General features: G+C 40.4%; 1 protein-coding gene across 6 annotated transcripts in view; it reads right to left on the minus strand.

Moving 5' to 3' along the window:
- Positions 1-3,041: 3,041 nt before the first annotated feature.
- The window catches only part of SPATA13 (spermatogenesis associated 13), a 165,030-nt gene continuing 149,760 nt past the window's right edge, over positions 3,042-18,311 (minus strand). For all 6 annotated transcript variants that reach the window (XM_052812622.1, XM_052812619.1, XM_052812621.1 and 3 more), the window contains 6 exons: positions 16,471-16,650; positions 15,646-15,878; positions 13,114-13,243; positions 12,170-12,542; positions 8,352-8,426; positions 3,042-7,106 (listed from right to left, as the gene is read on the minus strand). In XM_052812622.1, coding sequence (XP_052668582.1) covers positions 6,925-7,106; positions 8,352-8,426; positions 12,170-12,542; positions 13,114-13,243; positions 15,646-15,878; positions 16,471-16,650 — 1,173 coding nt within the window. In that variant the 3' untranslated portion in view covers positions 3,042-6,924. The remainder of the gene's footprint in view (positions 7,107-8,351; positions 8,427-12,169; positions 12,543-13,113; positions 13,244-15,645; positions 15,879-16,470; positions 16,651-18,311) is intronic.

Consider the following 18,311-nt stretch of genomic DNA (forward strand, 5'->3'; position numbering starts at 1 on the left):
TTAGCTTCGCTGCTGTGCTAATTAAGAAGAAATGAGAGCCATGACAAACAATCCTTTTCTCTGTACCCGTTAGGCACCATCTGAAATTTTCCAAGGTTGCTTAGCGTCGGCCTCCTCTCACGCTTCCAAAGTTTGAGTTATTAAAAAGTAGCCCACCCTGCCAGCTTAGTGCCGTGCCCTCAGTGATCTGTCCTGCCATGCAGAAAACCTGGATTTATTGACGAACCTTCCTGGCTGCAGGGTGCTGGGAGAGCCCGTGGCTCTGGGGGGACAGCACCAGGGGCGGCAGGGGCTCCTGGGGACACGGCACCGGCAGCAGCAGGGCCTCCCGGGGCAGCAGGACCCTCACACTCACCCGAAGGAGGCTGTGAATTTTACAACACTCACAGTCTGTCTATCCCAATCCTCAGGTGAGAATGACGTAATTCATTAGTTACATCTACCTTGATGGACTCTGCAGTTAATCTGGTTTGATGCTTTTTTAGCAAAGAACCAAGAGAACTGCTGTAGGAATGGCCTTAAAGACAAACATGACCGTCAGCTGCTTTCTAACGTGCCTCGTCTCATCACAGAATAATGCCTTGCAAATAATTACACAGTAGCAAAAGTTCGTTCTTAAAAAACGTTGCATCTGAACGGCAGGAGATGCAGGGGGGTTTAGATTGATTGCTGTGCTAATTGCCTTTGTTAGGAGCCGAATATGGCGGTAATGACCATGAGATGGATGGTTAATAAAAGAAGATATACCCAACCTTAATAGCAGAGGACCTTCTAGACGCTTTTTCAGTCCTTCATGAGTTGCTATCTCCAAAGTCTGGGGTATGCTCATGGGGGGGGCCAAGGTTAACTGCGCCTAGGGAATCTGCCTACTGACAGCTCACTTCGGTGTATATATATTCTGCCTTCTTATTTCCTATGTGCCAGAAACAAAGGAATTTGGCATGTGTCTGCTTCTGCCAGCAAAGTCCCTCAGGAGCACCTGGAGCTCCTCCTTCCCCCGAAGCAGTTTCAGCTTTCCAAAAATCACTAGGAGAAACAATGGATAAATCCCACATCATCTTGTATTTCTCTTCTGAGTGGAACTCAGCCCTTGAAGGACAGTGGTACTCCTTGCTCTGCTAACCTCTGCCCTCTCAGATTTACCCTTCTGAACTTTGCTGACAGCGTACTCCAGGGACGCAGACACCTTCCAACCTTCCCCTGTCTGCGGCGTGGTTTGTCCGTCATTGCTGGTGGCCCATTCTGAATGCTCAAAACATTAAAATGACTTGGGTACAACCTTGCCCAGGTGTCACCCCACCCGCCAAGATGCACAACAGAAATGTAAGGTGTAACATAAACAGAGGGAGGGAGTGATGGGTGTGGATCACTTGTCTGGTGCAACCTGCTGTAGGTGCCAGCAGAGACATTATCTGGAGATGCCATATGGAGTCTATGAAGGGGGTGTGAGTGTGGGTGTGTATATATGTGTATAAACACACACACACATCTGTTTTTTGAAACCAGAGCCTAAATACCTAATGGTGGCAGTATGTGAGTTCTCAGCCCTAGGTACTCACCTGGACCACCAGAAGTCAGTTCTGACTGCAGTGAACTAAACCTAACACAGAACTAAGCTAAACAAAACCCATGTTGTGCTGACAGTTTATACAGTTTTGACATATTCTCACAATTACATCTTCTCTAGCTAGTTAGAATAACTGAATTTTGAAAAATATACCGAAACACACTAAATATTTGTGTGCTTTCCTTACAGGCTACATGATGTGCGGTTTTCCATTGCTGACTTTTTAATTTCTCCTTTGGTACTGGTAACATAAAAAGGCCTGGATCCTTGTCTCCGTTACCAAGCACAGATCATGTAGCCTGAAAAAAAAAAACAAACAAACCAGAAAACCCAAGACAAGCAGTGGCATTTCTGCGCAACCTAAAAGCTCTACCTGATAGATCATCTCTCAAAGAACTTACAAGCTGACAATATAGAATGATCTACAGGATTTCGCCTGACTGCCAAAGAATGAAATAAAATGCACAAATGAGCTCACCATGGCCAGATGAATTGCAGGCTTCTTAGAAAACCTATTTATGACAATGTCCTACTCGTGTTTGCTCAAGGTATGTTTTTTGGTCATCTGATCTACCTCACTAAGTGCTCAGACTCTGCCTTTCACTTTGATATTGGAGCACTCCGCACACATCCTGCTGCAGCAGCAGCACTTGGGAGGCCTGGGAAATGCTCAGCTTTGAGGTGAACGAAGAAATAGAGATACGAGCTTGCACATTGGAAGGAGGGGGAAAGAATTGGCAAACCCAGCTATTCTGCCAGCATTTGAACTCACCAAAGCATTTTTGATGAAAAGATTTCAGCAAAGTATGTTATTTTGTTAAAGATAATGTGTCTCAGCGAAACATAATTTTTGACGCAGCCTTGAGCAGGAAGGACACACGCATGCCTTTCAGATGTGGTCCCTTGCTCGGTCAGACTAACGAGAAACGAAAAACTTCCCTGAATCAGAGCAGTAAGCTGAATCTCCAGCAGCATTGCCCATTGCTCTAACAAGCAGGCAGGTAAGCCTGTTCACAGACATTTACAGAACACGCCTTTTGGGTGAACCCTTTCAAAAGGTTTTGCTTTTGTTCCAAAGAAAATAAAATTTAATCCTTACCTAAACTACAGTACTTAAGTCACCATCCTCTGTCAGCCAGAGCTTTATTAATACAGAAGCTGCATTTGCATTTACTTTCAAGGGGTACTGTGGGAGCTGTCTGCCAGGACAAGTTAAAGCACAGTCAGTGATCGCAGATGCATGTGGCTGGGACAGTAACAAGGATGGGTTTTGCCTGAACGATGAAGACTTCAATCCCAGAATCAGGTTTAGTAGTTGTTAAAACGAACTTGTGCTGGGAAGTACTGTAGCTGTTACTGGAAAACCAAGAGAGGAGGGTGTGACATTTTTTGCTTTAAAATAATAAATATGACAGTTGATACATTTTTGCATCACAGAGGATATTTTGTAGGCGATTTAAAAAATCCACAACAATTTTAAAACTGCACAATAAAGTTTTATAAGACACAGCTGAGGAACTTCAGCTTTGTACATTATTTAATTCAAACATGTACAATAAGAGAAAAATAATGGGAATGTAAGTTTGTACTTATTTCCAGAAAATAGATTCATTTGACAAACAATGTTCCAAGAGTAAATAAACCTTGTAATGCAATTACTTCAGAACAAATGCACATCAAGCTACTGCAGTCCTCTAAATTGTACTTCAGCCGTCAACAGCCAATTCATCTGCTCTGTAGCCAGGACACTTAATTTACAACATGTGTAACAGCACACAGATGGTAAGATGCACAAAGCAATGTACGTAAGATAAAATGTTACAAAACACTTGTCAAAATAAAATATATATGCAAGTCATCCCTAGTATTTACAACAAATAGTTTTAAATTAGAGCGCATTCAGAAGGCATCTCCTACGTACAAATGCCACACATAGAGAAAAAAAGCAGAAAGGCAGTCAAAGAAAGGTACCGTGTTAGTTATGGCTAAAGACCTTTGGCTCCAAAACTCTGTTATAATTATTTTCAAAAGACAACTAAAAAGTGGAACATTTGAGTAGTCTGTCTTTGAACTCCGTTATTACGCTGACCACTAAAACTCAATGTGAAATTTAGCATGGCAAGAGCCACTTGTAAAACAATCTTATTATTTTATACATCAAATGCTCTGAGTTAGATGCAATTATGGTTTGGCATTTTCCTAACTCAGTGGGAACACATTTGAGGACAACTATATTTTACTGCATCTCATGCATAAAGTCTGAGGTTATCTGCTCAGCAGGCCATCAGGAAGGCTCTGGCTGTGCTTTATCTAAACGAGGCACAAATGTGCTTAGTAGTTGCCCTAGAACTTGCATGCCCTAGAAACATGCAAAAGTGAGAAGAAAAGAACAGATGTTGCCGTCACACCTTTCTGATTATATATAAGTTTTGTTACCAGAAGGAGGATCAGGGCAAGAGATGCTAGAATACAAACTTTCACATTTTAGTTGCAACTCTTTTTCCCACAGACTCTAAATCAGGCTGAACCCCAAGTAAGTATTTGTCTTAATTGTTGGATAATGTAATTGTTTGTTTCCATTTAACTATAATTTGTTTAAAAGATTATGGTGTAGTCCAAATTTGGCCTGTCTTGTTATATTTTATCTTAATCTGTTGCAAGGTCAGATTGCAAAGAAAAACACAGAGAATATTATAAAACAACCATGTCTATATGTAGGGTACTATATGTAAAACTGTCCTGAGTAATCTGCACCATGAAACATTTGCTTTTATATCTCTCTGAAATTCACTTCTTGAGAAAAAAACTGCTGCATTCAAAACCATATGCAAACAATTCTGTCCATTTTTAGGGCTAAGGCACCAGCACTACTATGTGGGAAAAGCCTTCACGGGCACTGACATGTCAGGAAGATACATCCCAAAACCTCCTTTTTTTTCCAGCACTCTACAGAACCGAGCCCTGGAAGGAAGTAGGTTTTAGCAAAGACACATATGCAATTAAGTGTGGATCTCATAATGTCTTCAGGTCCAGCTGGGAAAGTTTCTGGGTGAGCACCGCAATCCAACTTCAGACATTTTTTTTGCATCTAGAACAAGTCTTTCGAAATGTGATTATGAAAAAACATCATCTCCACTTCCACAGTACGTGCATCACTTTGGTTTGCAGGCCTGAACGTGGCAAGTACCCACAAAAATGGGTATGTAATAAACACAAAAGGGTTACTCATTTAAGGGGAAGGGCATGCATCCATGCCTGCATTTGGAAGTCTGCTCCTTGTGTTTAAATAGAGCATTTAGAATTATCTTTTAAAAAATCTGAATAGAAATGGCTTGTTTTAAACATCAAAAGAAAAATATAACCCAGCCAGCTTTTTTCACTAACTTTCCTGTGCATTTTCTTTAAGCTGGATCATTGAAAATGTCGGTGCATATTTCCAGTTCTTAACTGTTTCAGGTCATCTTCCATTGCTATGGGAAAGCACAAGCAATGAAGTTCACTGCACTGAACAATTCAGCTGAGCATCACCAGACTTTGCATTATTGCTGAACTATATACACAAGGCATTTGAAATGTACAGTTGTCAAAAGATGTCACTTAAAATCAAAACCACAAACCTGGGCTTTGCAGAAGTTGCCACAAAGTTATCAAGTCACAAAATCTAGCGACTAGTGGGCATCACAACACTGACGATAAATAAAAATATAGAGGTAACAGTAGTAGGAACAAATACACGTTTAAAATAAGGCTTTTTTACATTGTTGTTAAGATTCCTGGCCTCTAGCCCCTTGTTTGTTCTTCATATATTACATATTCATGACAAAGCTGATTGTGTCCATTGTCAAAGAATATCCTTGGATCTATCCTTATCATCAGATAATGCCCCTAATCAGCAGCATAGGATAAAGTATTGTAAAGACATTCATAGCAAATCAGTTCTGAAACATATGGAGTCTTTCTTTCCTTTCATATTACCAGCAGTCTTTTGTCAACCTCAATGAGAGCTATCAAGCAGAAATGATCAGTGCTGCAAATATCAAGATCCTGTTTCTTCCTGGTGGCTTTTTAAAAGTTATTCTCCCAAATCAACTTAATGTCATAGGCAAATCGTACCAGCGCAAATCACGTATTGCATATGCTGGCCAGAGCTGACCTTAATCGAGTCAAGTTCTTCTCCTTCCCATACAGACTGACGACTATGAGACAAAAATCCATCTCCGGTCCACTCAATTCCTCTATCCCTTCCAGTAAGGATTTCTTTTTCTTTGTGAAGAAATAATTGGTCAAAACCCATTGTCAATTGACTGTGTATAAGAAGCATGGATCCAGACCGCCTCAATGTATTTACATTACCATTCATCCATCTTCTAAGTCAAGCTATATGAATACAAAGTGTGAGAACTATGTAATATAGCCAGCAGTCAGCAGTCAGCACGTACTGTCTCAACTCTGCCTTTGTACATTCACATTATCTCCGTTAGAAAATTAGAAAATACTTTTTACACAGAGAAATAAGCATATTGGAAATATAAAGAAGCGTCTCCTAGGTGAAGAAGTGCGCAAAAAGTGATATAAAAGCTCTATACTGAAGAGCATACATGCATGCAGTATATTGCTGTGACTGAAAGTAATCAATCTGAGATGCCCTGGGCTCCTTGTTTCCACTTGTGTGCAATAAATGCACATATCTTTATAGTCCATTTCACACTCTGTTCATGTTTCTATATGACAGAATAAAATTTCCCTGTTCCAATCTGGAATATGGTAAGGCCTTGCGGGATGTTCTCCTGCCATTTGGCAATTTAATAGAATAAGACAGGAAGGATTAGTGTCCACCAAATTCTGCAACAGCTGGCTAATCACATGGGATGTCTCCACCTGATTTTAATGGGTGGTCTCTGCTCAGTGCTCCAAAAGGAAGGAGAAAACTCTCCTAAGATTCCTTGCTGATATACCCCTAAGGAAAAATTCCTCCCTATCCTAAATTTGGCCATCGATATAAGGTTAAGAAAAATGAAATGTTACAATGACCTGCATGATTCCATCGCTACTTCAACATAACTAAGAAAAACAGAGATCAAATACAGCTGCTTCAGAGTAACAGCAAGTTGTCTTTGTCAGAAGGGAGACTGCTCTTCATCAGCAATGCTGACACTTGGCAACATTGACTTCAGAGCAGTCTTGAGGACCTTCATTCTTCTTCTAGACAAAGGTTGTATTTCTGGCTCAAGGACCCCGAGGTTTTCCCTCCAAAACTGGAGATTCACTGAGCTCAAATAAGCTTAGCCATGTCTCCAAGGTCCTTCTTTGGAGTAAGTCTCCCTCCATGCCGATGTCCTTCCCAGGTCCTTGGCCTCTCACTTTTTAAAGGGGGTGAGTTTGTTGAAGGTATGCCAGAAGAGGGATGGCTTCCGCTTGGGTTCTGCCAGGGCAAAAACCTGCTGCTGCGGGATGCTGGTAGGCACAGTGATGTGGCGCTGATGAATAGGATGCAGGCTTTGGTGTGGAGGAGGCACAGGACACCCATTATAGCTTACACCTGCAAAAGGAATAGTTTAAGAAAGTGTATGAGTCAGCTGGCAGGGCAACCAATACTGGGAAAATTTAAGCACAGGACCATGGGACAAATTCAATGGTCAATAAAGCCAGTATGAATTTTGCCATGATCTTGAATGGAAGCACTACTGAAGGTTACCTTTTCTGGTATTAGACTTTTAATCGCTGCATTGGTTTGGCTTAAAAGGAGAATAATAACAGTAAAAATAACATTACAGAATTACCAAAAATAAGCGGCAGTTTCACATAGCCTGGCTATATTGTTTGCACAAGTAAATTCTGGTATTTCAAAGGAATGACTTAACACTGTAGATACTTGTATTTCAGTCAACACTCAGAATAAGGCTGGGTAAAATATTGCCACCAACAAAAATGTTATTTCTTCGATTTGGAAAATATTTTTCCAGGCTAATGTTCTCAGACTTTGACCTTTGTGCATTCTGAACAGAATCTCCTGATCACAATTTTCAGCCACTCCCCTGAAAATCCGGACAGGTTTTATAGGTATCTAGTGATTGATAAAGAGAAAATGCTTTAATAATATGAATCCCAGGAAGCAGAGGACTACCTAACGTCAACTCCTTCACTCCTAAATTCAGACTTAATCTGGTCCCACTTGCTCAATTTATTCTCTCAACACACTAGAGATTTGGCTTTAAGACAGAAAAGGACAAAATCACAACACATTTTCTGAGAGAGAAAAGGAATAAAAAAGCTGTTTCCAGAGAAACACATTTCTAGTCCATCCTTCCTTCTAGTCTAGGACAGAAGGAAGCCATTTTGAGTGTATTATGATAAATACAGCAACACGTGGCTTGCAAAAAGTACTTTAAGATAATTTAACAAAGCACAGAATTGCTAAAGAAGAACAAGGTGTTTGAGTAAAAGCAAAGGAAGGAATCAGTAACCCTCATTTCTAATTTAATCTCTGCATGGACTTCTACATCCTTAAATAAACCACTTGCCTTACCTCTTTAGTTTCTTTTCTAATAAAGAGAACACTGACTTGCCTGTCTGAAGGAGACTGGGGAGCTGATTTAGTAGAGAGTTTACAAAGGCACTGGAATTTGATATTAAAATACAGGTTAATGGAAATTATTTGAACTCCATGTAAACCATTAAGTTTTTTTAAAAGACTGAAGAACTCAACCATAGCCAGATTGTGCTATTTCCTAACATAAAGAACACTGGAACACAGTAAGAATGTAAAGCAGTTCTGAACACCCACCTTTAATTTTTCCATGCCTTGACTTACGGGCATTCTGCATGGCTTGTTTCTTCTGGTTTTCTGAGATTTCCATTCCTATGTCAAAGTGTAAATTAGGGCACTGGTATAAAAATACTGTATCTAACACTTGATTACATTAAATTAAAACAAATATATTTTAAACATTTTTTAGTAAATCTTAGTAGTAACATACCTGAAGGTTTTAGAAGTATGTTTTACTTTGTCATATGAATTTAAAGACAGCTTTTCACTGGGATAACAATAGGAACATTAATTTGCCTGTAGATTACTGGGAAAAACTGCTTTCCAGTTCCTACTGGCAATCACTGGGGAACTAACAAGTCCAGATAACAAGAGCTTAAACAAAAGTGTAAATTAACACTTCTGAAAGCTACAAGCCACCAAGTAATAGATCACAAATGCAGAGTCTGTTTCTTTTTTCACTCACTCTGAGCTAACTTGGGGTAACAAACTGAAGTCACTGGTATTGCCATAGTACAAATTTGGGTATCTTTCCCTCCGCTTGGAGGAGACAGTATCACATAATCCGTCAGACACCGAAGCAGGCTGTGATGTGGTTGTGGCTTCATCAGACTGGGGCTGGATCTCTCACTCCAGTGTCTCATGTACTTGTTAGCATACTTGTATGATGGACATGACGCTATAGTATGTGGTCAACCCTGTGCTATTTACTACCATGTGACAGGTGTATGACTGACCTGTGCTGAGTACAGAGATACCAGACATCTACTATGAAAGGTGACACCAGTGACTGGTGTCGTCTGGAGTTATGTACAGACACTCCAGTTTCCTCTCCCTGGGTACAAGACAGATGAGATACATGGATATGTTACATTTGCACAAGGAGACAACGGGGTGCACATGCTGTCACTCATTTCACTCACATGCACCTAAAGAGCACAGAAGTTGTGATTCAAAGTCAGAATGAAGCGTCTGGTTTGGTTCCATTTTGCATCTTGTGCACTTTATACTTTTAAAATTCCCTTCACTTTTTTAGCCTGAACTTATGAAGAAGTTATTACAAATCAGCCTATTAACTTACAATACAACAGCAGTTTGCCATAATTTTGGGGTAGCAGAAGTTTATTTTATTCTGCAGGGTTTTTTTCCTTTATAGAAACAAGGAAACAGATTAAAAAAAATGGAAGCAATTTCATCAACAGAGATCGGGCCACTTTCTTAGGGTTACTATTAGTGGTTTGGAGAAGGATTTTCTGGCTGTGGCCTTTTCTTCCCATATATTCATAAAAGCTAAGAAAAGCTAGATATGGTTTGGGAGACAGTGACTTGCACCAAAGTGTCTTTGAAAATAGAAGTAAAATGCCATTTGCAGTTCTGAATTGGAAGAGTATGTATTTGTTCTCTGAGTGGTTAGATTAGAGGCTTTGTGTGAACTCCAGCAAGATAGCTTACAAAATCAACAAGATAAATTTAAAACTGAGGTTGAGAATACTGGCGCCTTTCCACTGGTTTTGGCTAAAGGAAATGTTCCATTATGCCAAAAAAAGGAAATTTTAGAAAAGAAGCAGTCTTCTGGGTAATGGAGAAAACATCCAAGCCACTGTGACTCACAAGACCAGATGGACATTAGCTATTATAACTCAACTATCTTTCCTCTGGTTCATGATACCTGTGCCAAAACAGGTACATCAGAATAAAGAGTTGCGACATTTGAAAAGCAAGTTTCCAGAAGGCTGGATGTTACATGGACAGAAAAGACTGCGTGTGCCTATGTGCCATTATCAAATACACATTTTCCCGTTATACTGAATTTTCTTCCCTATATTGCACAGTGCCTGAAGAGCAGCAAGCATGATGGACCCTCCCTTGCAATCCTTGCGCTCAGCACCATAGAAATTTGTGACTCAGCACTAAATAAGCGTTAGTGGTATTACAGCAAATCTCATCGTTATCACTGCCACTGCCACCACTGTTGAATGGTTACCCTTTTGAATATCGTATGTGGATTTTCATGAGGTGCTGGTAGAATAAATAATGACATTTAGGGCTGTAGCTGCTACGCCTTTGCAGTTTCCTCATGCTTGGGGATTTCTGCAGCAGTGTCACTTAGAAAGAATGGGAACACCCCACTGCCTGCACAAGACAGACCTGCTGCTGCACGGGGCAAGCACTAGTGTGAGCCTCGGAAGCATCCTGACAGACAGCATTTAGCCCACTCAACATACTCTCCCGGTGCTCCATAAAGCAACCACTGCAGGAGGAGGGGTAGATACAGATTTGAAGAGCTCAAGAATGCTCCTTAGAAACGATGGGAATAGAAAATGTTCACATTTTATCTTCTTTTGCTCAGTCCTGCTCACAAAAGTGCAGGAGCTGTGATTTATTCCATATTGTCCTTCCATATGACTGTACTACTGTTCTTCTTGTATGGCGGAGTGGAGGCTTTCTGTAACTTTGTTGTAAGAGGGATTGTTTGGACACTCATCATCAGATCCTCTGCATTGCTTTATTACCTTCTGATCACCCTCACCCTTCTGCAGTATCCACTTTATTTTAGAGTCCTGTTTAGGTGAATTAGGAAAGGCAGCCACCACCCATCCCCATGAGGATAAGGTGACTGAACAAGCTCTACACAGAGCAACTTGTGAAAGCCATCAGTGTTGTGCCTGAGAGGATCATAAATGTCACACTGTGATGTTCAGCACAGGCGAAGAGTTGGTTTTGAAAAGTTTGGAAAGTTTGAGGAAAGTTTAGCTGTGGCTGCTTCATTGTTTACTCTAGACTCCAGACAATTGGGGTTAATTGCAGCACTTGTTGCAGTGGAGAAGAGTTAAAACTGGTTTTAGAGTATGAATTGGTAAACTTGAAAGTATTTTCTTCAGCTTACAGACCATCTACAATACATATGGAGGAGGCCTTATTTAAATATTTACAACAGTACCAAATGAGAAAGGCACTAAGATCAAAAGATTGACATTTGTAATCTAAGGGTTATTCCTGTTTTCCTATTCTTCTGACCAGGTGTTTTAAGTGAACATGGAATATGAGATTTGGCATCTTGTTTAAATTTTAATAATTTCTGAGTTTTATCATCCACTTCACTGCACTTCCAATTTTAACTTGCTGTTATCCAAAGCCTACGCCTGAAGAGTGTTATAAAAAGGAAAAGTTCTCATGCAGTCAACACACACGGATGTACTAGTATTTTCATTACTTCTTTAGGAATATTAAAAAGAGTTTTATTTTTCTTATTAGTGTTGCTGTCTTCTTCATGTATGTTTTGCCATTGAAATTTTGCTGGAGCTTTTGTCACTGATCTTAAAGGAAGCATGAAACTATGCAAAAACAAAAATCTAAATAACAATCCTAAACGTACATTCACACAGAAGACAGTCCTTAGACTGTCCCACAGGCTGTGGGTCTAAAGCTGATGCCAGGATTTGGTACCTTTTTCCCTGCTCACTCAAGGTTAGGCTTCATTTCTCTGCAAACTGCCCAGTGGTGCTATTGTTGGGTCTGTAACTAATGATACCATGCAACTGCACAGGTCTCCTGGACACAGGAGGTGCCATTATATGACATGGACAGTATAGATCTACAATTATTGCTGCTTGGCTTTATAATAAAATGTCCTTTACGAACAGATGTTTTGGGCCAATGATTCATACAAAAGTGCTAGGATTTTGAATGGATTTTTACTATTGATTGGTCTTTGTGAATTGCATCTTGTCATACCTCGAATCTCATTCTGCTCCGTAATGCACCAGAATTATATAAAAGCAGGAACATTCCCCTTTGTTTTTAACACCTTTTAGAGAGGAAATCCTTCCACTCACCCATTTCCTTGTCTTCCTGAACTCTTCTCCTTTCACTTTCGCATGCCTCCATCCATCTCTTTTTATCTTCCTGTTTTTTTGCACAGAACAAATGAATCTCTTCTGTGGCTCTGTTTAGTATCTTAAAAGCATTTTTGACATTAATGTTAAAGTCTTTGTCTCTGCCATCTTCAGTGTCCACAATTTCCATCTCATCCATGTCAATACGATCCTTATAATACAAGATGTCCCTTCTCAGTAAGTCCTTCTTACAGAAGACAAGTTGATGGTCAAAAAGGAAGAAAGTCCTCTGCTGGCTTTTGCCTTGCTTTGATATTTTGGTCAGTTCTCCTGAGTGGATCAGTTCTGAGCTTCTGGCTAACACATCTGGTCCCTAAGAAGATAGATATATAGATATATAGATATATAGATACGTAGTAAGTAAATAATATTTTAAGATCTTACTGTGTGCCTAACCAGTCTCATTTTATAATCAAGTCTCAATTTCATTCATATTTCTTGTATTTTTATTATTAGATTTGAAAATGTCACAGAATGTAGATACTCTCCTACAGAACGTGGTTCTGCTCTACTTTATTTCTACATAAATCAGGAGGAAACTCATTAAAGTCAGTGAAGCAGGTTCAAGTTCTGACAGAACTACCAAAAATCCAAAGGAGATTCTATAGGTCTAGCATTACAAAAAAATCCATTCTGTCAGCTCAATCTAGTGTCAGCTCAAAGACAAGTGTCCATGTTAATACATGCTGCTCTTCCAGATTTATAAACAAGGTAATCAGTAACAGAATCACTGCAAATGAAGCAACTGGACTTTTAACTAAGCAATGACCAGTTGAAAAGTAGACACCATAAACTACCTACTATGCAGAAAGATGTATCCTGTAAAGGACATGAAGTACTGTACAGAGTACCTTTGCTCAGGAAAGGGACAGGCTGACGCTTACCTCCCAGTCTACGATAGAGACTTGCCAACGTGCAATCTTGTCTATGCTTTCTAGTCTTCGTTTTCGCTCATTGATCAGGCACGCTACATTCTTCATAGCCTCATATGCAGCTTTTATGTTGTTATAATCACTGTGAAATGTAGGCACATTTCAAAGATCACTTATGCAATGGATATGATGCAATCACAAACTGTAACACAGTGCTTGAAGTATTAGCCCACATTACACATCTATCCCTCTATTCAGGGTACTTAAGTAAGAGAAACCTGATTCTCAGCTATCCTGAACCTCACACAGTAGTCTGTACAACTCAGTGCTGCTGTACTGCTAGGCTTTGTCCAGGAGCAAATTACTAAACTGGTGGAAGGAGGTGGAGGTAGATTAACAAATTGCAGCACTGTCTCTATTGAAAACAATGGTAGAACTCCTGTTGACCTCAGTGATACCTACATTGCAGCAAAGGTATTTGTTTTTAAGCAAGATTTTAGTGGGATTTTATTGGGAAGGGCATTCCTTTAATCATGATTAACAACTGTATTTTGTCATTCTTGTTCCCAATGGCTGGGTCACTGAATGCAAATGGAGAATGCTATGTGGGCAGAAAAAATACCGAAAACAACCTCAAACAAGGTGAGCAAGGGACCCAAGAACATGGGCACCAAAGAGGGGAATAAAAGGAGACAATGCTGACAAAATGGCCAGTTTTCATGGAACAAGTGTGTGAAAGCCAAGACTTGGTCGCCTTCCCCTGCCTGCTCCAGGTCAAATGCAAGCCTCCTGTCCTTCTTCCATTGCTCTGCTCCCCTCCTTCTTTCCCTGAGCTCCCCACATGCTTATGAAACTCCCCAACCTGTAGGCTGGTTTTTATTCCCCTTTGAATAGCATCCATCACTCCTTCACCTTCCTCAAATGGAGTCTCTGAGAAGAGAGAAGGAGACACATGTTTCTTGCCTTAGAGTCCCAGCAGAGCAGCTGCCTTCCCTCCTTTATCAGAACACCTCTTGCAGAAAAGGGGGCCAGAGGTAGAAAACAGCATGAGCCAGAAATAAATCCTGCAAAGGGGTCAGCCTCGCTGTCCTTTTTATCTGCTTCTGCCTCAGTTCCTATTTTCATCGGCTGCTGCTGATGGATGCGCTTCCCTTCTAAATCTGCGAGTTACTCTCCTCTATTTATATCTATGGAAACTCTTTTCTGCCACACTGTATACAAAAAGTGAGATTAACAATAACAGGATCCTACTAATGTCAGGCAGATGTTCCACAGGGTGACCGCATGATATACACGCTGCTACTCTTGCCCTTCCTTATCTCAGTTCCTTCTTTCTGTGTCAGTGTGTATGTTATTCCACACTTGCTGCATAACCTGTGGCCTTCACGGCAGGCTGTGCACATTGGATCTTCAAACTTTTTATGAAAACAAAACAAAAAGCTACCAAAAAAACCAGTTGGCTTGAGCTTTACCAAGGCTCCGTGTGGGTGTAGGCCTGCCTGTTTATGAGCATCTCTGTGCACTGGGCGCCTGTCTGTGCTTGTAGGCATCTCTGGATGCTGTGCCACAGAAAAGTAAGACAGGTAGTATGGGTGGAAGGTGGCAAGACCTTGCTGTCACTTCATCTGCTGGTTTAATAGCTCACAGAATAATCTTTCTAAAATTAGTAGCAGTGAAAGAGATACCCATGTTAGTAATTGTTACTGCAGGACTTCCCAGGTAGCCACAGAACTGAATAGAGGCATTTCACACCTGAATGACAGCACTTGACATCCCCTACATTTTGCCCCTGGCAAAAATCCCGTGGTCTCCAAGGGGAGTTTTCTCAAGGTTAAAGAAGTGCAGACTTTGGCCGAGGAAGCATTGCCTCAGGCTGTATTTGGACTTTGAGCACAGGGGTCACAATGGAACATTTTTCTTGCAGTTGTACAAGGTAAAAAGGAAGACATTTAGAGATAAAATCTTAATTTAGTCAGAGATTTAATCATCTCAAGGGTATACTAGAAAGGCTAATAACCTGCAACTTCAATTCTTATTTATCCCAGCTGAAAATCTAATATTTGGACTTTATTGCAAACAAAGGCAATGTTTATTACTAGGTAAGTTTCTAAAAAACATTACTTCCAAGCTTGCTCAGATTGTGTTTTCTAAGGCCCTCTTTACCTTTCTTGTGTCCACGATATTTATGCAGCTTCACCCTTTTTTCTGTGGATTTCCTTCTCCGTCAAAGAAATGACACATCAGCTTTTTTTCACTGATTTACACATCCCTCCCTGCATCCTATTTCAGCACCTTCTTCCTTTCCTTCTCCCTCTTTCACTTATTCCTCATTCTGTCTTGCACCCTGTCAGTCCCCTGTGCTCCATTTTCACATACTGTTTTTGTAACAGTTCCAAGATGCCCATCTTAGTAAGGAGCTCTTGTCTATAGTGGTCAATGGGAGTTTTGTTCCTGATCTCAAAAGCCATAGTATTGTGTCACCCAGAAAGCTTGAGTAATTAGGTGTTACTACTATTATAAGATTTGGTTTTTTCATTCTCTTACCTGTGCTCCTGAGTGGTGTATTTGAGCAATTCTGCAAGCTGCAGAGGGTATTTGCAGATTTTCTGAACGGGCGTGAGAAGAAAACCATCAATGGCAATGTCAATCATCTGCTGGAGCAAGCGACAGGCCTCAAAGAAGTGACGGTATTTGCCCTGTTTCATTAGTTTGGAAAGTTCAATGCAGGCACTGGGATGATTGTTACAATACTCTGAATAAATAGCAAAGCCTTCTTGCTATTAAAAAAAAAAAAAAAGTCAAAGCTTAAAGTAGTTATCTATAAAGGAGGAAAGATATTTCTGTAACATCTATTATAACTAATTAGATTAATTAATCCATTTCCTATATTGTTTCCAGGCTGATCAGCCTTGAAACTATGCAGAAATCTACTTTGTAACTGTCAACACTATGTACTTTCTTTGTAAGAACCCAGAAATAGAGGCCTCCATTGAGTCAGGATAATCAAACCTACTTTAAGAAGTACTTTTCTTTGGGGAAGACAGCTATAGGCTTAGCAAGTGTCTATCATGAACTCACAGCCTCTTTCCCCACCACCTTCCTTCCTTATTTTCTTTAGGAAGTTTTTGCATGCCCAATATGAGATCACTGCAAATAGTCCAGCTCATCTGTGATCACTAAAGTTTTGAAAAGGAAACTTAAAATTGTGCACAAAGTTACATTCTTGCTAAAGATGAGGAGAAATCGAAAGCATTTAAATAATTCTTTAATTAAGCCCTTGTTACTAAAATCCCCTCCTAACATGGTAACTTAGCATTTTCTTGTCCTACTTTGTTAATTTCATAAATAAACCCAACTTTTGCAACCTACATGTTGAAGAAAACATGACCCTATTTCACTTAGATGAGGTTCCTCTTTGTTGTACTGTTTCTCCAGATCCTTCAGAAACTTCCTTTGGAATTTGTAAATATCTTCAATATTTCCAAAAATGGTGCTTAACTGAGCTGTGGTGAACATTCCTGTATGTTTGCGACACTGCCGAATATAACCCTGGAAATTAAATGAATAACCTCTTTAGTTTGAACATGTGAAAATAGGCTCTACCCTGAACAAGCCCATTTGAGCTGGCAAAACCCCTGTTATCTATGGGCAGGTGAGTCGTTTCCCAGCCATACACACACGGACACACGGACACACACACACAGACATGCAATTTCAGATTTGCATCTGAAATGTTTACACGTTGATTCTTGCAGTCCAACTTCTGTCTCACAGTACCATAAATGAATCAAGGAACCAGAAACCTGCAGAGTTTGTAAAGCCCATTCGCATCTCCTCGTTATGATTACCCGCCAAGCTGGAGGCGAGCCTGGTGTAAGACCCCATGCACGCTACTACTTTAGCTGCTGCACTTTTTCAGAGCAATTTGTCTTTGCCATAAGAGTTCTTCTCTATGCAGGTAAGAACAAACCCTAAAACGATTAATATAAAGACAATTTCTACCAGGGCTGAAGTACTGGTTCCTTAACCGGTAGGTAAATAGGACACAGTCTAAGCCAGAGAAGCAAAATGAAGAACATATTATAACACATTCAGAATGCTGCTGTTTGGTAAAAATCCATATGGTATTGGCAGGAGGTAATAGTATTGGCAAGACCGCACATAAAACTTTTCCAGTTTTTTTTCTCTTTACTTGTAGGAACATCAAAGGGGTCCAGTTCACTTTATTCGTACCCAGTGTTAAGTAGATACACAACTGAGTCCTCCAGTTTTAAAACGATCAGGGGCCTCTTAGGGCTGAAAAACACACAGCCAGCACATCCTCAGGTACCTCTTCCACAAAGCTGAGCGTGGCGAGGAGGATACCGTGCAGGGGCTAAATATCCAGGAATAGCTGCTGTGCTCATACTCTCGTATCAGTAATGGCGCCGGGGTATGGATCAGTGCAAAGGTTAACTGGTATGATACGGGTTATCTGCCAGGCTCTTCCATTTGGCTGCTTTCAGGCAGGTTTCCCCCAAATTGCTTTGGGAGCAGACAGCTGTAAAAAGCCTTGAAATTGCTCCGGTGAGGTTTACCAGGAAGCAACTCTGAATATTGCTGGCGCTGTTACGAATATTCCTGTCTCCTCCACAGCCATCTGCTCTGAGAGCTGTGCAGTGGCTACACTGCAAGTCAGCTACCACATTTACTACTATTAGGAGGATAACTCTGACAAGGAAAACTAATTCCTGTGCAGCTCTTATAACGTGGACTGCAGACACTTCTTGAATGTAAAAAGTTTTTCTGGGTATACTCCAGCTTCATGATCCTGCCTGCACCAGCCCTAGTGATTCATTCTAGTGCACAGCTTGCAAATTTGGATTACTATCCGCAGTAGCTTTTCCGGCTTAGTCTTACTTGAGTGTATTTTCAGCCTTATGTCCTGCCTGCACCACCCTACAGATTCGCTCACTTTTCTGCTTGGAAAATGTGTGTTAGCTCTCTTGTAGCAAACTCGGAGGCATGTCAAGATTTAAAAAAAAGAGGTATAGAATATATGAATTAGAGAAAATTAATTATTAGTATCAGTCTAAGAATTAATAAGTCTGTAAAATATGAAAGTCATGTCCTAGAACTCAGCTAACCACGGCAACGACATAGCTGCATGTACAAATTCCTCCCTGATCTTTTACGCACACAGTCAAGCTTACTAGCTTAAGTAAATAGTG

This window comes from Harpia harpyja, chromosome 17 (assembly GCF_026419915.1).
Source record: "Harpia harpyja isolate bHarHar1 chromosome 17, bHarHar1 primary haplotype, whole genome shotgun sequence".
Taxonomy (NCBI): Eukaryota; Metazoa; Chordata; class Aves; order Accipitriformes; family Accipitridae; genus Harpia; species Harpia harpyja.